The 24,887-nt window shown below is 38.7% G+C and overlaps 1 protein-coding gene across 1 annotated transcript; it reads left to right on the top strand.

Moving 5' to 3' along the window:
- Positions 1–5,198: 5,198 nt before the first annotated feature.
- LOC9267324 (uncharacterized) lies at positions 5,199–22,170 on the top strand. Its single transcript, XM_066311685.1, has 13 exons — positions 5,199–5,578; positions 7,748–7,864; positions 8,974–9,038; positions 10,066–10,165; positions 10,253–10,324; positions 11,999–12,058; positions 12,178–12,283; positions 12,392–12,582; positions 12,658–12,842; positions 13,265–13,392; positions 15,900–16,168; positions 20,584–20,815; positions 21,089–22,170. Exons 1-13 carry the CDS (start codon positions 5,279–5,281, stop codon positions 21,892–21,894), a joined length of 2,631 nt encoding a protein of 876 aa, XP_066167782.1. The 5' UTR covers positions 5,199–5,278; the 3' UTR covers positions 21,895–22,170.
- The last annotated feature ends 2,717 nt before the right edge of the window (positions 22,171–24,887 follow it).

The following is a 24,887-nucleotide window of genomic DNA, read 5'->3' as shown; positions in this document are numbered from 1 at the left end:
CCTCGGTTACAGACAAGGTCCACGGCGCAGACCTGCTAGCTGGGTATGCCAAGGTGTCCATCGATACAGTAAAGGACACCTGGTCAGGCTATCCGCTGCACGTGCCCCCCAATGATGAAATCATGACTTTGGGCGATGCGCGCAAGACGTTCATACAATGGCCCAAAGAAGACATAGTTGTGAAGATGACTCCTCGTCCAAGTCGACCGATGGAGCTCACACCTCCCAAGTCTAAGCTATCAATTGAGGCTCCTCGTGGACCAGCATTGTCGGTACCTCATTCTCCTGGTGGAGCTGATATGGACTTGGCAGATATAGCTCAAAGCTTGGCTCCAATAAAGACCACAAGAAAGGCCAATAGCTCCCCACCACTTGTCAAGGGCCAGAAGCGTGAATGCGGCAAGGGGAAGGTCGGGGAGTTGGCGCCGGAGCCAAAAAGGGGCAAGGCTGCGACGTCGATGCCGATGAGCAAAGCGGGGAAGGTCGTGAGGGCGCCAGCCCAATTTGAGCTAGGCATGCCATTGGTGGAGGACAATGTGTTAGCCGTGATGGGTATTGCTTGCCGAGAGCTACATAAGCAATACATGGAGCTAAGCAATGCCAAGCGGAAAATGAGGGAGTCATCCATAGTTGGACATCACGACCACCAGCCGTTCCTATCATTGCCTGCCTATATAACTATAGGCTTTGATGACCTCTTCGACCTTTTCAGGATCCGGAAGTTAGACACTGGTCTTCTAAAATGCTACTCCTTGTAAGTGCATACCTTCTATACTTGTGATATGATTGGACTATATCTCCTAATTAAATTAGTTCTAATACGTAAATGTTTTAAGGTTTTGTTGGATCGAGAGTCGTCGCCTTGGTAATCAGGTTGGGTTCCTTGATCCATCCATGGTGAACGAGGTTAATTTACGACAGAGCTTCACTGAGGTAGTTGACTATGTCAAGCAGTGTTTATGGGCCCATCAAGACAAGGAGTACATCATGTGCGCACACAACCAAGAGTAAGAGGACAATACCCTTTGTGTATATTATTTTTGAAGTTAAGGTTATTAGTACTAACGCTACGTAGCCACTACGCAGGCGACATTGGATTCTCCTAGTCATCGTACCTAAGTGGAGTAGGGTTACCTACCTTAACTCCAATAAGTCCAAAGATTATGATTTCACTGAAATCACCAAGGCCTTAAATATGGCTTGGGGCCCATATGTGGAAAAGGGTGGTAGGCACAAGGAGGGCAAGGACGAACTTTACCATGACACCAAGTTCGCATGCGCACAACAGATCGGAGACCAATGTGGTTTCCACATGTGCCACAACATGTCAACACTTCTAAGAGAGGTGAAAGATTTCGACCCTGAGGTTGTTGCTAATGGCGAATAAGCTCATTTCAATACCAACATTGCTATTCAAAACGTGCTAACATCTTATTTATTAAACAGAAAGGTAGAGCTGGCTTCAAGATCTCACCCATCAACCCCCCCGCTATCAGAGGCGAAGTGTGCGCCTTCATTCTGGCAGAAATAATGAACAAGAAAGGACGTTTTCACGTCAAATAGACTCATGAACTTGGCTAGATAATTTATTGTGATGTAAAAAAGATGTTTTCATAATTTCTTGTGATGTAAACAAATATGTTTTTATGGAGTGCAATGTAATTTACTTTCATATGTGCAATATTTATGGTAGTTTACTAAATTGTCATCAAATTTGATCAACTATGATTTACGTTGTACTATTCATATGTTTTCTCCTTTTTTTCCTTATTGACATGCTGTGGAGGTCGAGGACAATATGGCTTTAATCCATTTGGTAAGTATATATGCGGTTATATGAGCAACGACTAAAATTGTGGCTTTCAAGGGGTGTGAATTTGCTGTGCAAAATTGTGGCATTTGAACTGCATATGTGAATGATGTCAATTTTTGATATGGATCTGTGTTGTTGGGGATCTGTGATGTTTGAGATGGATCTGTGATTTTATATTGGGGGGTGACTGGAATATATCTGTGATTTATCTGTGTTTCAGAGGGCATGACTAGCAAATCCTGAGGCTAGCCAATATTTAGCATTTATTTTTTTTTTTGGAATTAACTCATCAGTGACGGGTCGGAACAAAAATCCGTCAAAGGTAACATCATCTGTGACGGACTAGCAAATAAAGGCCCGTCAGAGGTGACCTACCTGTGACGGGCCTTTACTTTTGGGGCCGTCATAGGTAGATCACCTGTGACAGCTTCTAACTACGGAGACCATCACCTTTGACGGCCTTTATTTAAAGGGCCGTCAGAGATGTGTCACCTGTGACGGGTCCCAACTCGCCTTAGGCTAGCGGAGACCAACACCTCTGACGGCCTTCTAGTAACTTGCCTGTCAGAGTTGGGTGTCACCTGTGACGGCCGGCCACCCGTCAAAGGTAACTGGACTCACCAGTGACCACTGATCACTGACCATGCATGAAGCCGTCAAAGATGAGGGTTTGGGCCCGTCACAGGTGACCTTGGCCAGTGTAGTCGAATCTAAGTTTCCATAATCCATAAATAATAAAAAAAAGATTACGCATCATAGAATTATCGATCGAGGATATGCTTACCTAGATTTCCCATCCCTGCCTCCGAGTGGGATATTTATCACCGTGCGTGGCGTGGAGACTGGAGACTCGATCCATCCCCGTTGGATCATCACTACAGGCGGCGCGCGCCGCCTGTACACAGCTAGCTTAAATTTTAAGGGCACACACAATATGATTCCCCGCAAAAAAAAAAAACTGCATATGATTAATGAAAATCATTGCTCATTGATAGTATTTGTAGCAAAAGTTATCAGACACCTAAACTACCACAGTTGCTAGTAGTTATAGTTACAGCACAATCATTTTTTTTGACATAATTACAACAAAAGTTCCTAATGACAATTAACCCATACGAAAGAGCACTACAACACTGAAGATAATCCACATTCATTCAAAGCCACACCACCGTTGGTTTTCGGATGACCAAAGGGTTTTGCACTAGTTGACCTACTTTGCATATCAAATACGATGAAAAGGTATAGCTGCACTTTAAACTGTTAAAACATCTATATTTTCATTGAAGGGCTAGGCATTTGTCATGCTATGGTTAAATTTGCTTCCAGGAAATCTTAAAACAGAAAACCAAAACAAATGTTTCAAGCATTCAATGGAATCACCCTCTGCCTCTCGTCCTCCACCAATTACCTTTTCTACACCAAAAGCTCAACTAAATTTCAGTACAAACTATGGGTATAATATAATGCACTCGGTACCATGGGGCCTACATAGGAAGAGCAAACAATCAGTATTATAGCCATTTCATCTCTAATAGGACATGACAGTAAAATAAACCTGGAAACAAGCACATGACGGATTTTATCCTTACTATATTAATTTTCAAAAGATATATTTGTGGCACGGGATATAATTTTTTATTTTGTCATGATACATAGGAGGAAATCTGGTAGGGTTAAATTTCTTCGTGATTCTTTTTTAAGTGTCACTAAACATGGATATTATCTTAAAATCAATTTAATACATTAATAATGCATTCAGTACACGTAACGGAAGAAAGGTCTAAAAGCCTAAGCTTATTTCAACTATTAAATTTGAGTCATATCTTAGTATGATTCAATAACAGAGAAACAACGAAACTATAGTGAAAGTATACAAATCATCAACCTTCACCAAGACCACTTTAGGAAATCAGAAATACAATACTACGGATGGACATCCATTAGTGCCAAGGTGGGCTCGATTTCTGTTTATAAGAATCAAGCTTGGCCGAGATTGCTGAACTGACAATTACGACACTTACCCAATCCTCTTGAAAATAATATCTTGTCTCCTTTTGATCATAGATCAAACTGTGGAGAACAAAAATGTTGGTTCCAATCCTCTTGAAAATAATATCTTGTCTCCTTGTGATCATAGATCAAATCGTGGAGAACAAAAATGTTGGTTTCTGCTTTCTTCAGATTCTGCAGTTAATGACCATAAAAATTAATGTGTATGATAATGATCTGGTCAGACATTGCACAACTGACACCAAATATTACAAATCAATAGCAGCGCCTCCTTACCATTTCTTATAAAGATAGTCTAGGGAATCTAATAAAAAAGAAGCCTGCTGAAAGAGAAAGTCGTAAGAAACAAGCTCCAAACATCAGAAGACTGATTTTCCAATAGACATAATTAGTGTCCCCTTCGGATGTGTTTCCTGTTTTTTGTACACTTTAAATGAAGATGCAATGGACATAAAAATAAAGAGCTTATCATTATCACCTTAGTAGTAACATCAACTGGAACTAAAGATCAAAAAGTTCTCTTCAGCTTTTTAACCGGAACTAAAAAATAATCTTTAGTTTCAATTTTTATTCGAACCAGAACTAGTGTAGTTTTTGGTGACCCAACAAAGATCAGTCTCCGGCAGTGGATCTGAACGGTAGAAGCATAATGGATCCTCACCAGGCACCGACTGCCGTAGTGTCACCGGCCACAGTGCTTTGATCAGCTGAAGTTCTAATTGACTTCTTGATTGAACGTTCCATCTATAATCTGTTCTTTTTCCCCTAAACTACTACGTCAATACGAATTACCCCCATAATCTGCAAAACCAGACATTCGACATCTTTATTGGTATTTCTTACGTTTACAGATAAATCTACAAGTGCACTGATACCGATATAGCACTTCACTCATGAATATTCTTAAGGGTATCATATTTATATTTCACAGGGAAGACAGTGTCGTAAAGATAATTATACATCATTAATCAATCTGTAATTAATCCACCATAATTTAAAAGGGGTAAGATAATATAATTAAGATAGTAGACTCACATGAGATTCACCTCTGTATTAATGTTTAGTAGAAAAAATATTAGGGAATTATGATACAACTGTATTTTTATACTAATAATGTTTAATATATAACTAGTACATGCTTACGATATAGGACTAAGTTCCAACACCCAGGTTATTTGTGCTTCTATACTGAGGAATGGCCTTTAGACAAACCGATGGGCTCTGCGGTGGTTTTCGAGTCACTAGAGCCGTTTTCATCCTAGTCGCGACGTGTGTTATGTGTATCCAGCTGTGTACTGTGCGCGGTGGCCACGGCCACACGCCTCAGCCCAACTGGGTACTGGTAACGGCTAGTCCGCCGCGCCACGAAACCTCCAAACCCTCGCCTCCTCTCCTCTCTACTTTCTTGCAACCATCCATCCTCGCCGTCTCCAATTCCCTCGTCTCCTCCGCCCGATGGCCTCCCACATCCACGCCGCGGCGGCGGGGGACCTCCCCCTCACCGGGATGCACGACCTCCGCCTGCGCCCGCGGCTTCTCCGCCGGGTGCTCGCCGAGTGCCTCCCGCTCCCGGATCCGGCCGCGGACCTCCAGCCCACGCGCAGCCCCGCCGACCTCGCCCGCGCGCTCTCCGCCGTCCGCGAGCAGGGACTCCTCGCCGTCGAGGGCGCGGCGGACCCGGGGCTGCTCGAGGAGTGGAGCGCCGCCGTGGACGCCTGGGTCGACCGCCTCGTCGCGCTCCTCGCGAGCGACAGGGTATGTCTCCGCGTCTCTGCCTATCCCCTAGGTTTCCTTCCTATACCTGCGAGTGCGATCCGATCACGTCTCCCGTTTTTGTTTCGTCAAGTATTGGTGAATCATTATGTCTTTGTTGGGGGCGGAATTCACCCTATTTTGAGATTTTCTTTTATGCTGGATGACCAGTGCCAAGTTCCGAATTTTTCCTTTGGTAGTTTGGTTTGATATTAGTACGACGTGACCAATGTTAGATGCTCATCCTCTCTTGAGGACGTCTTTCATACTAGGCAACTGTGACCATTAATCAGGCAAGTTGCAAATCAAGAAAGGAAGCACAATTGTTGACTCTGCAACCTCAACTGCACATAGAACGCACTGTACTTCATCATCTCTTCTGTTTATCAGCATCACTGAGTTCTTGGAAGTTCAGTCTCTGGTGCACTGGGGCCAAGGCCCAAGAGTATATTTATATGGCATATTCGCATTCACTGTCAATTTAATATCTTAGATCATGTGATTATGAGACAAGCCGTCCACAACTCTGCATAAGAGGTTTATTTGAGTTAGGTCCCTTTTGAAATGGAGATTTGTATATGTTTTACATGAGCAGTTGAATGATCAAATCCCTTAGGGACCAAGGACAGTTCTCGCATTTTAAACAGGTCTAACAGGTGTTGATGACTGTCACCCGATTATAGACCAAGACGCTATCACATATATAGTTGACTAGCTAAAGCTAATGACAGTAGCCGATGAATATGTACATGACTAAAACATAATGATATCAACAGTTCAACACTCCAGCACTGCAATTTACACAAAATTTCACCAATTTTATAGGGTATGAAGATGAAATTGCATTTGTCTGTTGATTGTTTGAACATTTGTCTTAGTGAAAATTTCAACCATTTTAACCCTCAATACTTGTTATCACCTCTTAGATAATATATGGATTATCTATAGAAAACTGATTCATTTTTCTAGCAATTATTTCTGCTCGAAAATATAACTTAATACTGTTATTATGTGCTTGGGAGATTGAGAAATTAAGGCAGGTAGAGGAGAGGACCTCCCTGGTTGCCAGCACTGGAAAGCCTCAACAGCACAGAGGACTGAGTCACGAGCGCATGGCAAAATGAGGGACAGAGAGAGATAGATTGAACTTGCTTGATTTCTCAATAGATTTGGCCGCCATTATATGATAGGTTCCCCCTAATAGATGAGGATTCAAATCTTTGACTCCGAATCGATGACAACTCTGACTCACACTCTTCTTGATATCCTTCTCATGTGCCTAGGATCATGACTCCCCAATTGGGCCACTAGCTATACTAGAGCTCAACGACATCATCTCTCCCTGCAGAGACATCTTGTAGTCGAGCTGAAATGAGGGATTGCTGTAGATCATCCTTTTTGTCTAATACAGAGAACTCCAGTTTGTGATATTGAGGACCCTAGTGCCTTCCTTGTCATCTTGCGTGCATGCTGGAGTTGTAGCAGTGCTATTTCAATCATGACACCAAGATACTGTTGGCATCACCATAAACCTTCATCTTCTCGATGTGTTTGAAATGTGCTTTATGCCTATCCAGGTGCATGTTGATTGTGAAGAGCTGAGTGTTCTCCGTATCAAGCTGCTTAGTCTTTTCTTCAAGCTTCATGGTGTTCTTCAGCATGGTGCCCTGGATTCCAGGTGTGATGGATCTTGACACTGATAACATTCTGTTGTGTGCTGGGGCAATGAGAGCAAATAGAAGAGGGATCTCCCTGGTTGCTGACAACATATTATTAGGATTCAAGTTGCTTCTAGCATCCCCTGGATCAGGATTCTATCTTTGATTGTGAAGTCCGTGACTTGACAACAATGATGACTGGACCATGATTCTTGGAGTTGACTTGACTAGGACTTTTGTAGATGAAAACTACTCCCACTCAGACTCTCTTGCGATCCTTCTCGTGTCCCCAGCACTGCGACATATGTTGCCTTGCCCCACGCTAGACTGCTCTGTCCTGTGCCCGGAGCATGATTCCCTATCTTAGCTATGGGCTGTACTGTATTCCAACCATAACAAACCTTCTGCTGGTATCTTCTTTTGTTTTGCTATGTGATAATATGATAACTCAACAAATTAACAGTACTATAACTGCACTTTTACTAATATACTACCCTATTCAAATTTTGGTCAGGAACACAGTTGTTGGGTGGGCACTTCTTTTCTTGGTTTGACATTTGAAGAGTGCAGTGAGGACCGCTTTGCAAACTCATACTCTTTCTGGTTTGAGAAGATTATGAAAAAAATTAAGGTAACATACATATTTTAATGCAGTTTTAAATACATGTATTCACATTTTGTAGGTTTCATGCATTATATTTCTCATAATTCTGTTGTGAACTATATGTTTTTTTTTTTCACTTTTTTGCAGTTCTAATGGAAAAGAAAGTTTGACATTTAAGTTACTATATGTGTGATCAGATGATAGTGAATTTTGCTGTTATAAATATTTAGATATTTTAAGAATGTGCAGAAGAAATGAGGAATCCTCAGTACAACTCATGCAGACAATGTTGTTCTAAATATGATTTAGCACACTAGACATTCTATTGAACAATCTATTTTGGTCTTAGTAATCGTTGATCAATAAAATTCTGAACAGTGAATGCAAATGAAGAAGTTGGGTTCTGGTTCAACTCTATCCTTATTTCTTTTTGCTCCTAGATCCAGAACATTTTAGTTTGCACACCTTGTTAGAAGGCAGGAAAAAACAGTCCAAACTTCAAATGCTTTTGGAATGCTCAAAAACAAACTATAAGTGAAGGTCAATCTGAATTTTTTTAATAGGAGGGTCTATCTGAATTAATGTAGGCAAAAAGAACTTTTATGTATTAGGATTCTTATGTTCCTGTTTAGTTATTTTCCTGAAATCTAGGAAGTAATTGATCAGCTCTTATAATGATCCACAGAGTTGTTTCTGGTCTTCCTGTAATATAAAATTACAATATTGTTCTATTTCAAGCTGTATGTGGGACTGAGATTCTGTCTACTTTTTAAAACTACATTACCTTTATTTTCAATTCATATTACTGATACATGACATGCCAAATAATTATAAATCAAGTCATTACAGTCTGTGACTGAGTGACTCTCTACATAAGGTGCTTCAGAACATAACTGCTTCAAACAGTTGTATCCATTTCAATTCCCTTTTATTGTTACTAATCAAATTAACATATAATTTGTTCCAACACATGCCAATCTACAAACAGAAGAATGGTATCATCTAAATTATTCTGTTTATGTTCCAAATTTGATTATTTATGTTGTATTAGTATATAATATGGATTGTCTCATGCATGGCATGGCTATTGTTTCTTGGAATATAAACTGATAGATTCTCTATAATACTTTGAGCAGGTCCCATCTAGCAACAAAATGGTAAGCATAGCCACTTGTACTGCTATGGCTAGTCTGTTTATGAGGTATGTGACATGTATGGCTAACTGAATTTTTTTGACTATCCTATTGGGGAGTGCATTTATGATCATTTAATAGTAAAGCATAAAGGAATACAAATGGGTTGCAATGTTTCAACAGTGAGTCAACATCTATCACGTGTGGTTTTCATGAACACATCAGCTATATAGAGCTGCAAAAATTGTACAAGTAAAATAAAAAGAATGCATAGGACATGGTAATAAAATGCAAATTCCTTCAAAGAGAAAATATATACGAAGATGAGGTTAAACCTTGAAATTAAGCACTTTTAGTGGCATTCTAACGTCATTTCATTATGGATGTAAAATATTACAACTCCTTACTATCTTTGTTTGTAAAATTTGTAGTCTTTTGAACTACAAGTTTAAATGTGCAGTTTGGTAGTTTGTTATAACCTATACAGGTTGTAACTTATACTTGCCCAAAGTATTATTATATATAGCATATAAAGGCCCATATTCAGCAGGTGTACCAGTGGCAAATCTAGTACAAAAGTTACCGAGGGTCCTATACGTACTAATGATCTAACCATTGACTAATATGATAATTAGCATGGCATAAGTCAACTAGAGGAGAACAATCTACCGATGGTCCTGTGTTGTGCACATGGGAAGATATACATAGGTATGCCCCTGAGGCGTACTGCTTGTGTCTGAGAATGCATGATTAAGGTCCGTACTAGATGATCAAAACTTGGAGTTCTATGTTATTTCTGTGTTCATGACAGTAAAGTTCCTTAGTTGTTTCACTTAAGTCAAACTGACTAATTAAGTCAAAAGAAAAATAGTGCGATTGATCATGCAGTCACCAAACTGGGTTGCCACTGAATTTTATTGAGTTCAACAATCTCAATAAAATTCTTTAACAAGGGGAGAATTCTAGTGGAGGGCATCAATGGAAAAAGCAATGTGCACCACTCCTAAAAAGCTAGCATTATTGCTCATTTGTTGCAATTTCATAGTATAAGAATGCTTAGCATAAAAGCAAGGCAACCCATATTTTTTTTAACAGATTGGCGAAGTTTTCAAATTTAAAGGACGAGGCAACATTGTTAGCCCAAAAAGTTGTCCAACCATTGCTGCGGCTGTTGGACAAGGATGGTTCTGTTGCGGTATAAGCTTCTTTACACTTCAAGCAAGATGATTTCCTAAATACAAACTTCTCCACTAAGAAAATATATTGTTGTTTATGTGTGCAGGAGAAAGCAACTGACTTACTTGGTTTAATTATGAAACTCTTCCCATCATCAGTATATCGGCACTTCAACAAAGTATGAGCTACTTTATTTGTAATCTCCTTTGTTGTTTGTGAATTTCTTTGTTTGTACCAGCCACATCATAAAAGTATAGTGAATTTCTTTCTGGTTATTGTTTTACATTTTGATTGTCCAGTGCCATTAAAATGGAGTGATTAGACAGCATTAGATGTATGCTAACTTGTACGGGTGTCTGTGGCTTTTGATCGTTCATATTACTCCTTTGCCTGATTTTCATCATGAATATTCATAACCTTCCTGTTCCTTTAGACAGGTTGATTGAGCATTTCCTATATAATACTCCCTCTGTTTCTAAATGTTTGATGCCGTTGACTTTTTTAAATATGTTTGACCGTTCGTCTTATTCAAAAAATTTAAGTAATTATTAATTCTTTTCCTATCATTTGATTCATTGTTAAATTTACTTATATGTATACATATAGTTTTACATATTTCACAAAAGTTTTTGAATAAGACGAACGGTCAAACATGTGCTAAAAAGTCAACGGTGCCAAATATTTAGAAAAGGAGGGAGTATACAGAAAGTCACACTGATTGAAAGTTTGACACCAAGAAATTGCTGTTATTTCTTGAAATGAATCTCATGTTCAGCAACTCCTCCTGGTTTGTAGCAAAGACATACGGATAAACTTGTATTCCAGAGCAGGCTGGTAACCTGTCTAATGACCCCCAGGAATGAAGTCCAAAATTTACACAGATATCACCAGGAATTAAGTCCAAGAATTACACAATTTTCATATTATTTTGGGTACAGTGATTTATTTTTTTAGGGTTGTTTAGATCCGTTTCTTCCAATGTTTAAGTGATCTGGACTTTGTTTTAAACATAGAACATAAAAGGAGCAGCATAACAATTCACCATACTTAGAAAAGGATTCATTATTGGAACAGATAATCCAAACCATCTTGCGATTCTGGATATGAAATTAAATGAAGAACACACTTCTATTTATGTGGGGAATCTAAACCATATTTTGCTGACAGTTCTTTGTAATTTATTTTATAAAAGGTTTTTGATCATGTGTAGTGAAGTGATAACTGACGCATATCCGTCTGTTATGGGCTTTATCAGCGCAAGCATGTCCACGGAGAGATTTATTTCATGTAGGCAGTTATGATATGGTTTGGTTGGCTAACTTCATGTCCTATGATTTTGGTAACTGCCATTCTTGTATCTGTAGATGTCGGATACATGTTTAACATTCAATGGCTATTATTCTTCTATGCTTTCATCCAAAGGCTTCCAATTTTTCTATGATGTGGCTTATTGGGAATGCTTATTTTAGTAATCAGAAGTATAGGAATAGAGAGATTATAATAACCTCTACCGCTCATTCTGTTGTCATAATTTGTTGGTACCTTGAGCTCAAGTTGATTTATGAATCTAGCACGTCAAATGCATCTCTTACCTTTTACCTGGTTTGACACATTAAGTACAAAATGGAGAGCACAATCTGGCTGATCAAAGATTCACAGTTTCCATCTGGTCGGTAGCATACCCCACACTCATTTCTTATATGCCTTGCAATGATATTTCTATGTGACAATATGATATACGCTCACCTTCACAAGTATATGGATAATGCTGACATTCTTACATCAAAGTGTGGATCTATTGGTTGTGTCTCACTGACTGTAGTAAGTTTTATACTGATATTAGTAATTTCAGGTTGAATCCATCATTGCAGCAAAGATTATGAGTGGTCAATGCAATCTACAACATTCAAAGGCATGGAATTTGCTTTTATTGAACCATTTTAATTTTCATTTGATTCCATCATTGATTTAGTTTTCATTATCATCAGTTTGCCACTTGTGACTGATCCTTTCATTTTTCTCATCTTTCAGAAACTTGCGAGCACTTTAGCACTATTGCCTTGTGTCAGAGTATCACATAATAGTTTGTCACTGATGATCCAGAAGATATTGGTTGTGGTCAACAATTTGTTAAATGGTAGTTGTGTTGGACTGGATGAAGGCAAAGATATTTGGTGCCTCATTTTTTACCTTCTCAGTTGTACTACAATTTTGTGCAATGTTGAACCACAAGTTCATTTTGCAGGCTATACTGGATTTGAGTTGATGCCACTAATTTCACCTGGAAGTAAACCTCCACCACTGTCAGGAGGCCAGACAACCTATGGAGATTGGAACTTTCATTCAGCAAAGAAATTTTGCACATTTGCAGTTCCTACAATTTCAGCACTTATACACTGCTGCTCCATGATGTTAACTACTTCTTATCCAATTCAGGTTTGTTAGAAACATTGTTTTTGCTTTTAATCTTTAGCACTAACAGACATTCTTGGGCCCTTATTTTAATTGAAGGTGAATATTCCAGTGCCTGCGGTGGTAACTTTTATACAACGAGTGCTGCTGACAGATGTAACATTTCATAAATCATCACTAGTACAACAAGACACCCCTTCATGTCATCTTTCTTTTTCTGAGATTCTAGAACTGCATTCATCTTTCTTGGATTTTCTTGGTGCCATTATTAAAGGAATGCGCAGGTAACATGCATTCTTGATCTTTTGTTTCTGCCTTACTTTCAAAATTATTCACACACAAATCACCAGGATTGGTGAGTAATTGTGTGATCTTTCACAAAAAAAAAATTTAAAAGAACATATGAAGAAACAGAACACATAATTCCACACACGCGCACACACACATCATTAGCAGACAAGCTTCAGTACAATATTTGAAATTTATGATCTTTAGAAAAATAACTTTGATTTTTTGTTTGTCTAAATGATTTCCAGAAGTGCTTTATCACTTGAAATTTTGCAAATGAGGCTAATGATGATTACCATACCCCTTATCTAATTTAATTGCAGTTGGTACTAGCTATAGTATTGTAGCCTTCATAGATATCTCATGTGATGTTAAGATGATAAATTGATTTAATTTTTAGTTATAATTTCTCCTGCAGTTCACTATTACCACATGCTGGTAGTGTTGTAACGCTCATAACTGAGTACTTCAAAGGAGCAAAGCTGCCTGCAGTAAGAAGAAAACTCTACACTATTGTGCGATTATTGATGAGCTCGATGGGTGTTGGTAGGTCATTCACACTTTTATAAAAAATATACTTAACACACCACTTGCATTAGTAGTCGAAACAAAACACTGATGCATTTCTTCTGTAAGTTAGTGGATAAATAGTGTTGATGTAATGGACCTTGTAGTTCGATGAGCCAGTGGCCCAAAGCATGTATAATAGGGATACATGCGTAGAGACTACTTAAAATAATCACGATGTTACTTGAGTTCCCCAATCACAATTCTATCTGTCCATTTTGTTCACTTATTCTCTACAATAGCCCTATGGAACAAAATTTTAGTTGATTAGAACTTAGGGATTCTGCTACTGTTTATTTAAAAACAATCAAATATAAATTGATAGCCACGTATAATATCAAATTAAAGTGAATAGTATATTACTAAATTGCCAACATAACCACCGAATATTAAATAATAGAGTTGATTATGGCACTATGGGTCACCCTGTCTTAGTTCGGAAGTTCAAACTATCATCACTTTTACCATCATACTCCCCCTGTTGCAAAATGTTCTATCCAAGAGTCCCATCTAATATTTCTTAGTTAAGTATGTTGTTAAAAGTTCACTCCATTTGGTTTTTTTCCCTAAGCAATCTCATGGATTGTTTCATGAAGAACTGTAATTCCTTCCATGGTACAATGTCCAAGCTTAAAAGTTGTTTGCGTGGATCTTATAAAAATTTTGCACTCCAGCAATTCTCATTGTGGTCACTTCAGTAAAGTTTTTCTCTAAACTCACATTTAGTAGACAAATGGTTCTATATTGTTGTATAGTTGTCATCTCTTTGCTTTTTTGTAACAACATAGTAGTACCAAAGATGGCAGTAAAGGGGAAGTGTGCCTTTGCGAATCATATACTATGGCCATCAAATCAGTCCCTCTGATCTAGAAAACTTGGTAAAACTCTAGCTGGAAAACCATATTGTCCTGGGGCCTTATCATATTCCATCCGAAATATCGCCTCCATTCTCCACAATCCACATCTGATATTTGAGGAATCTCCCTGCCTCCTTGGGCCTCAAATATTTGAAAATGATAACTAATGTCTGATCCAAATAACCTCTAATCATCTTTAGTATGCACCTTATCCTCTCGAACTCAAAACACTTGTTTTGTAACTCTTACCATTAGCTACTGTTGATGTCATTTCTGGATCTCTTTGGGGGCCTGTCTGTACAATTGTGAATAGACAGAGCACCATTGAAAATCATTTCGGGGGTCTTAGGAAATAATGAGCTGTTGAGTTTTTTGGGGGGAAAAGGATATCAAACCAACTGTAGAGAACTCCATAAGTGTTCTCAATCTGAGTTGCCAACCAATAATATGTTTTCATTTAACTTTTCTTATTAAAAGTACTAGTTTGGCATATTTGAAGTTGGGTTATCGAAATTAGCCAACTTGTGAGTTAATCGTACAAGTGTTCAGAAATGATAGTCCTGAATGGAAATTGATATGTTTCGCGTGCTGTTTTTTGTCATCGATTCTATTGTTTAATTACTTTGTTATAATAAATATCACATCTTTAATTTCTTCGCAGAGTTGCATAGCCCCCTTTCACATTCAATAGTGAATTGTCGCTTACACGTGTTGTAGGAAATTTCTATACATGTTACCACAAATTATCAGGTTCTGGTATGCACAGATATTTCTTACTGACACGACACTGGTAATGTACTTGTCACATTTCAAATTGTGTTTGTTTTTGAAAAGTTAAAAAAGTTGCCAATATTTCCTATTACACAGTGATAGATATCCAATATTGCTTGGCACAATGAAGAAGGGAGAATACTGTAGTTTAAAAACTGATCGAGATATTGACATGTCCACTCTTCCAGTTCCGATGCCCGATCGGGCTAACGAGGTTAATGACATTATTCTACGCCACTCTTGTCCTCTCACAGCAGTAAAGCTCCCAAGCACTATCCCTTGAGTTCGACTCCATGTAAAATAATGTTATGTTAATCTAAAACTGCTGCATAAGTGAGCATATGCCAGGTGTTCGCTTCTGCTGGAAAGGATATATAGAGGGTTTGTACATGAAACAGGTCAGCTGAATTTTGCTTAGACAACAACGTTCGTACAAACCAGACAAGCTGGCATTCTCTTTTTCTTTATCAAATAGACAGTCAGGCTCTATATTTAGAACTGTATAGAATCTATTTGTATATTTATGTTACTGACACTAAGTCACTTTATGCCTGCTTGGAGCCTTGGAGCAAAATAAATTTTCATGCCATTAGCAGATGATCTACGAAGTTTTATGCTTGGAAAGGGGGTTCCGGGAGAAAACCTTTACTCTATGTACTTGCTGTAACTGTTATTTTTTTAGTAGTTAACATGGACGTATCAAATGTTAAACCACCTGTTGAGTCTGAGCCAAACAACTGTGGTTTTGTAGTCCAGGATGCTGCATTCACTGGATATGTCTCAGATGATTTCATAATATTTCACTTGTAATGCACCTTTCTGTTAAAGCTCTTAAATTTCTTGCCACTAATTGACCAGGGATGGGTATGCACTTGCTTCAGGTGGTAGTTAGCAACATTTCTGCTGATCTGGATGATAATTCTGGCAACAGCCTATTCGTTATGAGTTCAGCTCCAATAGGAGGAATAAATCAGTCTTCATTAGAAAGATCTTCCAGCAACAATCAGGCATTGCATGGGAAAAGCTCAATTGCTGGGAGCCCTGAACCTACATGCATTAGAAAATCAATGTCTTCACTGTGTGTCAAAATAGCAGCACTGGAAACATTTGAAGTACTTCTGACTCTGGTATGTGTATAACTGTATATTTACGCATTCTTTTGCTTAAGCAATCACTTCTCATGCTTAAGCGAAATAGATTTCTTTTACTAATACATTGTAGTTAAACAAGAGTGCATAACTGTCTAATTCACCTATTTGGCTCCTCAACTAGATTATTGTAACCAAATCATAACGTCAGCTTTCTAAATGCCTTAAATTTTTTTTCCTAGTCCACATTAAATACATTTTTCCTATTGTAACTATGCTTAGTGCTTATCTGGTAGTGCAAATAAGGTCAGATGAGCGAGGGCTCCCTCATGTTTAGGCCTGCTTGGTTGGGATCAAATGGGTTCAATGAGCTGATTTTTAGTTTGGGTTTTGCTCAGTTTGAGTGCACAGGTGAAATGGATAGGTGCGGATTGGTTTCAATTAGGTATTTTCGAGTTCAGAATGATTGTAAATGGACTAAGCACTTTGAGGTGGTGAATGCCATCTTCGCTCCAGATTCTAGAACACGCACAACCTTGGTAAGCTTTTTCTCTTTGATAAAGTTTGTAGGCTGCCTTTGAATTTCACCTTCAAGTCCATTCTTCTCATCTCAGCCATCTCTTCCTTCGAGCGCCGACAGTATATACGTAGACTTAGTCCCTCCTCGAAGATGTAAGTATATTTTCACTAGTCACTAGTCCCAAGGCTAGTTGACACCCCTCACTCCGCGTTGCTCCTCAAAGCCGTAAGCCACGTAAGTATATATGTAGACTTAATTTTTCCTTGTTCTCGGGAAGTCTTCTTTTGCTGAGAGCTTTCTCTTGTCTTTGTAGGACTTCCCCTGTTGCTTCTGACCAGTCTGTTAGTCGGATGCCTGCAGTCGGGCTAGCCATTGCTCCGGCCTTCCATTCCTCAGCCCCCACGATCACAGATGCATCAGTGCTAATCACCGGTGTCGCCTGGTCATTGGTGTTGCTGGCAGCAGTTCGAGAATAAGCATCTCGGAGCCAGAGCTGGATGAGGCCAAGAAATACAGCGCTGAACTCCAAAGCAATAATGAGGCAATCAAGACCTTTCTTCTCGGTAAAGGAAGAAGGTGTGGCAAATGGAGGAGATCCAAGCTGTAGCCTCCTGTTGTGGTTGCTAGGGAACTTCAAGAGAAATTTGACAATAAGCCATCCAATCCGCATGCCTTCTCTAATACACCACTAGGAGTGCTAATTTTTTTATTTCATACCACTTTCTTTCTCATCATTTTCTCTTTTTCTTTCTCTTTTTATGTTTTATCCTCCTTTTTTGGGACTGTTTTACCCCTGGCCCCACTTGTCAGGTAAAACAGAGAGAGGGAGGGTTTTACCTGTTGCTCTGCGGTTAGGAGCCAGGGTGCTTGCTGCCCTTGCCTCTTCTCGCCAGAGAAAGAGGTCAGGAGCCAGGACCAAAAATCTTATCCTTAGCCATGAACACAGTATGGTTTCCTAAAGTGACATTGTACTTGGTTTCTAAGTTCCCCCATCAACTTCTTTGCACCCATATTTGGATCCTTTTTTAGAAAAGGAATTGCCTTCTCTGCCACCCACTAACTTGCCATTTTGGTCTTTATTCTCCCAGTTGATGCACAAGTATGGGCAAATTTGTTCAAGGTAACCCGCAACATACGCAAAAAAAAAGGTAACAGCCATGAGACAACTCATACAGTCAAACCAATATTTGAAATATGAGACATTGTTTAGTTAGTTATTAGTACCCTCATGGATTTTTCATTTAGGCATCAGCCTGGCCGCGATAGCCCATGGGCATTCGTTAGCTGTGCAAAAGCCCCTAAACTCTTTTATCAGACTTCTCTATCCCAAGCTGAAATTGTCCCTTTATAGCGTGTTGCCTCACAGCTAACCTAAATTCATTCATGCTTACATATGAGCTTTCAACTTCCATAGGAGGATCATCCCTGTCATAGAAAATTTCAGATTCTCCAGGTATTACACATTAACAGCAATCTTTACCTTGTTAAGGTTCAAATTCCCTTTAGTATGAGCTGGACCTGGTGTAGGAACATAATTCCTTTGCCTCTCAGCTTCAATTCTAGCTTGCTCAGCTCTCTCATCCTCAGTTCTAAGTCCAACAAATGTATACATTTCATTTTCCTCCAAGTTGATGTTGTGGAATTGGTTCTATCTCGAATGCATCCCAATCAATAGCAAGCTGAGGAACTTGGTTATGTAGAATTGGAGCTATCTCTAGACTATCCCAATCAATACAACTGCTACATTCTTGAGCATCACCTTGTCTGCCTATCACAACTTCACCCATTGCTACCTCATTGACCTATAAAACTATCGAGTTAGTTATCAACTGAATAGGCTTATCCTCCACATCAACAAATAAAATCAACTTTCTATCACTCTTCATAACAAATAATGCATGGACTACATTCATATTATCCTTAAACGGTGTTTCCTCGCCGGTGCTCATGTCATAGCCACTGATCAGAACATGTTGGCATTTTACCCTTGCTGCAAGGTCCTTTTCCAAGCTCTCCAATGTGCACTGATGATAGTCCACAACCCATTCAAGCCATTTACGCGCCACTTCAACACAAGTACCATCATCAAGTTTAGTTGTAAACTGACCGAACTGAACGTGCACGCTAAACTCCACATCATGGTCAGTCCTATCGCGTACGAACAAGAAAAATGAGAGTAAAAAAATCATTAGTTTACCCGCTAACCAATTACGTCCTAGTTCTGCTCCTCAGCCCGTTAGTGCAAATAATGGAGATGTCGAGGGTTATAGCATTACCTAGAAGGGAGTTCACTTGGAATCGAGGAGCATGCCGCTTGCGCCATGATCTCCTCTGCAGCAGAACCGTCACCCCCTTTCCCCCTCTCCCTTCAAACCCTAGGGACCGGAGGCTGGCTGGCAGTGAGGCAAGGAGGTTGGCCGGTGGCAGCGGGTTGCAGGGTGATGGGCAAGGAGGCTGGTAGCGGTGCCGGCGACGGGTCCTAGTGGCGGCGCCCGGCGATGGGTCCTAGTGGCGGCGTCCAGCGACGGGACCTGGAGACGGCGCCGGCGCAAAATGGGAGCACAACAAGTGTCGCCTCCCCTTCCCGATCCCCTTCTGCGGTAAAACCTCTCTCTCTCTCTCTCTCTCTCTCTTACCTGATAGGTGGGGCCAGGGGTAAAACAGTTTGAAAAAGGAGGATAAAACAGAAAATGAGAGAAAATGAGAAAATGATGAGAAAGAGAGAAAGTGGTATGAAATAAAAAAAAATTAGCACTCCTAATGGTGCGTTAGAAAAGGCATGCGGATTGGATGGCAAGTTTGCAAAGGTATGCGTATTTAGTGGCTTATTATCAAATTTCTCGGAACATTCAAAGAGGTCATGAAGTCTTCAAAGTGGACATTCCTGCATCAGCGTCTACTGATCTGCTGTAGGTAGTGAGTTCCCACGGTGACTTGGTCGCCAACATTGTCATGCTTCCGGACACCCTCAGCAGGTGTTCGACCATGGTGATGAGGCCACATATGCTCTCGCCTGCGTCGTCTATTGACTCATTGCAATTGACCTCACTATGGACTTAGAGGGGATTCAAGTGGAGATGTGGGGGGTTGAGGAGGAAATGATCTAGCGGTGTTGACCAGCATGTGATGCGGCTCTCTGAAACATTATTTCTAGTCCATAACTTCTATTTGTTGGTTTTGGGTGGTTGTGGTCAGTGATTGCAATTTCAGTAATTTTGGACCCCCTCCCCTCTTGGGCAAGTGATTATCTCGGCCGAATTTTTCTGTTTTTCTCAAACTTATGCAAATTTGGTCATAATTTAGTCATTCAGTAAATTTATGTTAAAATTTCAAAAAAAAAATCGGTCCAAAAAAACCAAATTTTCAGGAATTTCGATAGAACCGAAATGGCTGAAATTTCGGCCTAAATCGAACTTGAAAACCATGGTTGCGGTGGTGTTTTGTTTGCGCTTGTACGTATTGTAACTTCCTTTAGTGTATATTTTCTTATGTAAAGTTGCCCTTTGTATATCCATCCTTTTGTCTTCATTTGCAAGACAAGTTCTTTTGTTCATATCTATTTCATGTGCAATTCTAGCATTTTGTTTTTTGAACGGTGACTATTTGAACTGGTATTACTATTTTACTTTCACGGTGGCATTCCTTATAAGAACGGTTTAACTGTTGGTCATTAATACAAACAGAATACTGTAGAGTACCATTATCTTCTTAATCCACTCATCATTTCGTATCTCTACTCAATTGGCTAGGTTGCCTCCAAGGTGTTATTTATTGTGCCACTCTTACTTTTAGGATGTATAGACATGTGTCCCAAAAAGACTTCGTTTGTCCAGATTCATAGCTAGAAATGAAGTCTTTTTGGGATGGGGGACTAGTAGTAGATAATCTTGCGTATATTCTGTTGAAATTGGCTATTGACTCTCAACATGAGCAGGGTGGTTCATTCAGAGCATGCTACTGGAGGACACAAATAGACCTGCTTCTTATTAATGTTGCAAGAGAGTCTTTCTGTACTATGGGGATGTATGAACTAAGACCACTATTGGCAGGAGATCCAACTTTTTCAGACTTCCAGTTAGCCTTGTTAAAATCTCTATTGGCATCCTTTCTTTCTTCTCCTGACAATTGTCCTTATTTAGAACGAGGTCTTGAGCTCTTCAACAAAGGTAATACCTTCTTCCAGGTTCTGAGCCAATCTGTATTTGCTGTATTTATCATCTATTTCCACATGCATTCCAGTTTTGCTAATTCATTGGTAAAACGTAGAGTTAACGATATACAGAAGAAACCCACTAGGACACATACGCATGAAATTTGTTAAGCTAGCTAAATAAATCATGCATTTCATATAGCAGTTCATTTACTTAATTACATCCATGTAATTCTCAAAACGTGTTAATTTTGTTTGTTGTAGTATTTATCTTTTCTTGTCATAACAGGGAGGCTAGAGACTGGTACCGAGCTTGCAAAATTTTGTTCACATGCTTTGCTGGCTTTGGATGTCCTTGTACACCCTCGTGAACATTGTCTACAATATGATCCAAAGATTCCTCTCAGAAGAGCAGCTCATGGTGATCAAGGATCCCTGTCGATTGCTTCAGACAATGAAGTATTAGATTCCGGGAGATGTAAGAACCTCCACTCTGCATGTAAAAACCAAGCTACCGAGAATTCAGGAGATGAAGTCAATGAATGGCTATTCTCTACTGACGATGCTCCAATTGATGCTTTTGTGGAAGACAATACTGCGGAGAACCATGAAGTGAAGGAGATGTCCAGAGATCATTTGGTGCAGAAGGACACTGTCATCGGAGAACATCAAGAAATTGTTTTAAATAAGTTTCATGGGGAATTGCTGGTTCCAACGTCCAGTAGAATTGATGCCGATGTGGCTATTGCAGGAACAAAAGGAGGAACATACAACAGCCCTGCTGATTACATGGTGGGTTATCCTACTCACTTTTTCAATGTTGATTCAGCTCGCATCAGCATAACACCACCTGATACTCAGGATCTTGGGGGTGCTACATTTTCAAACAATAAAGACGACCAGCATGGAAGGACCATTTCAGGTGCCGCTTCAAGTAGCCAGAATGTGGCAAGGCACACCGCACCGATTTGTGATGCTTCAGGCGTGTCTGGTACTGAGTGGGACTCACTTGACCCATTCCTGGATATAGGTAATTTTGGCACTGAGACAACTTTTTCCTTGGACATGGCTAATCTTGATCCAGGCTCCAATTAGGAGGTGTCAGGTGTCATAAAGTTCTGCCTTCCTAGATTTAATTAGATAAAGATCCAGATTTCTAACATATAATAATGATATGGCTCAACATTGTAATAATGGAAGTTGCATTTGAGATGGTGCGCGTTGGGTGAATATGATGCGTGTAAGAGATGCCAATTTACCAACATCACTACAGGAAGAACCAATTGATGAGGACATATTCTATGTGTGTTAGCCTGTTAGGTGTTGGTAATGTAGGAAACTCTTTACCTTGCTCGATAGTAACATCTATCCCCTAAATAATTAGATAGGTTATTAGCCTAGAGATGAGCTATTATTAGGTACTCCCACTGTCCCATTTTAAACGTCAGCCAATGATTTTCCATGTCCAACTTTAATAGTTCGTTTTATATAAAAAAATTATGATTAATATTTTTATTGTTATTAGATGATAAAAAATGACTAGCACTTTAAGCGTGGCTTATGTTTTTTTAATTTTTTTAAAAAAATTTAAATAAGACGGACAATTAAATTTGGATATGGAAACTCATGGTTACATTTAAAATAGGACGGAGGGGTATCATTTGTAAAGTATCGGTTTAGGAGACATGGTTTATTACAAAGCCCAGGTCGCCCGTTCTGAGATGATTTTTTGCTCTCTTTCTTGACAATAACAATACGGGCTCCTTTGGAACAAAAGCTTTTCTTTTTTAAAAGAATTTTGTAGGATGTGGAGATTTTCCGATATGCTCCTTCGGAACAAATGAATGCTATATAGACGAAGAGCTACTATATCTAGTAGGTTGATGGGCTTTTTAGGCAAAAAAGAGTTTTTAATTTTAATTATTATGGGGATAAAAAAAGGAAAAAAGGAAACGGAGGTCGGATGGATAGCACGTACGTTGCGCGCGGAGGGATCCTAATTACTTACGGAGGGAGATTATATTCTTGTGAGATAAATTTAATGATTAAAATTAATGGGTCCACCAATTTAAGTGAAAATCAATGCTCGTATTTATCTATTTTATTAGTCATGTGACGACTCGAAAGCGTTTTTAGAAATATATGTGAATATCGATGGTCAGATTTATCTATTTTATTAGAGTGACATGTTGTGACTCGAAAGCGTTTATACGATACCACATGGTAGCTTAGGAGCATTTTTAGAAAGTTTAATGGAATTTTAGTATATAATTTTTTTAGATTTCCTCTAATTTAAAAGTGTTATATAGATGTTTAGAATTTTTTTTAGATTTCCTCTTATTTAAGAGTGTTATATAGATGTTTAGAAATATTTACATCATGTTTAATAGAGTGTTTATTAGGAGAGGATAGAGGAAGAGCTAGCAATATATCTAGTAGGTTGATGGGCTTTTTAGGCCCAAAAAATGTTTTTAATTTTAATTATTATGGGGATAAAAAAGAAGAAAGGAAATGGATGTCGGATTGCATAGTACGTATGTTGCGCGAGGAGGGATCGTTTGTACCTGCAGAGGGAGATTGTTTTCATGTAAAGATAAATCAAACGATCAAAATTAATGGGTTCACTAATTTAAATGAAAATTGATTGTCAGGTTTATCTATTTTATTAGAGTGACATGTGGCAACTCGAGAGCGTTTATAAGATGCCACATGGAATCTTAGGAGTATTTTTTGGAAGTTTAATGGACTTTTAGTATATAATTTCTTAGATTTCCTCTAATTTAAGAGTGTTATATAGATGTTTAGAAATATTTAGATAATGTTTAATAGACTATTTATTAGGAGAGGATAGAGGAAAAGCTAGCTATATCTAATAGGTTGATGGGCTTTTTAGGCCCAAAAAGGTTTTTAATTTTAATTATTATGGGGATAAAAAAAAGGAACAAATGAAACAGAGGTCGGATGCATAGCACATATGTTGCGCGTGGAGGGATCGTACTTACCTACGGAGGGATATTGTTTTCATGTAAAGATAAATCTAACGATCAAAATTAATGGGTCCACTAATTTAAATAAAAATTAATTATCAGATTTGTCTATTTTATTATAGTGACATGTGGCGACTCGAGAGCGTTTATCGGGCATGTCAGTTTAGGAGCGGTTTTAGGAAGTTTGACGGTCTTTTAGTATATAATAGATAATAGATGTGGCGACTCGAGAGCGTTTACAGAATGGCACATGTTAGTTTAGGAGCATTTTTAGGAAGTTTAATGGACTTTTAGTATATAACTAGAAAGTTAGCCCACGCGAATGTGCGGGCATGCATTGTAAGGTTCATTTAAGACAATTATAGAAGCAGAATATTAATTGGATAACATTTGCATGCCATGCTTCAAATGTATTATTTATTCATTAATTTTCTTTTTGGCATTGCTTAAATAATTTTTTTTAACCTATCAGAGTTGTTCCAATTATCTAAGGCAATTATTATGAAATGGTTATTGCAATAGTAGCTTCAATTTAAGTGTGAAGTAAGAAGCAAAATTTCTCCAATTGGTTAAATTTACTCCCAATTGGTATTTTTTGTATTTTCTATTTATTCTATATAAATCTTATTTTAAGTATAAAATTTGTGATATGATAAATAGTAACAGAGCATTACACTTTTTTTTCAACTTCCATGGAAATTTCAATGACATTTTATATAAGTTGGTAAGGCCAATATATATTCTCATTGGTCAATAATTGGTGGATTGGATAGGACATGAGACTACACTATGTACATGGGTTTGTAGAGTTCAACATGATTATGTGGTGTGACACACAATCTATTTATGAACACTATTTGTGTGGTGTGTGAGGCTTCACGCAACCTAGCGTGAACACAATCGAACAACTAAAATTATATAATTAGCATGCATCATTATTTTTAGAATGTGGTATATTGTGATTGTTTAGATGATTTAAATACTTTTCCATAAAAAAAATTAATTTAATATTAGGAATTTTTACTTGAGATCGACTACTATGTTATTTTAATTTTTATTTAGTTAGCCTGTACCTGGCATGTATTAAGTATATTTATATTA

The sequence above is a fragment of the Oryza sativa genome, chromosome 6, assembly GCF_034140825.1.
Source record: "Oryza sativa Japonica Group chromosome 6, ASM3414082v1".
NCBI classification, from domain to species: Eukaryota; Viridiplantae; Streptophyta; class Magnoliopsida; order Poales; family Poaceae; genus Oryza; species Oryza sativa.
The sequence above is the reverse complement of the archived record's forward strand: the minus strand, read 5'-3'. Positions and strand labels throughout refer to the sequence as shown.

Bases quoted from the DNA above. Each gene is read 5' to 3' on its own strand.
- LOC9267324 (XM_066311685.1), top strand. From the start codon at position 5,279: ATGGCCTCCCACATCCACGCCGCGGCGGCGGGGGACCTCCCCCTCACC. The intron at 10,166-10,252 runs GTATAAGCTTCT...TTATGTGTGCAG, and splicing joins ACAAGGATGGTTCTGTTGCG to GAGAAAGCAACTGACTTACT. The intron at 12,583-12,657 runs GTTTGTTAGAAA...TTTTAATTGAAG, and splicing joins CTACTTCTTATCCAATTCAG to GTGAATATTCCAGTGCCTGC.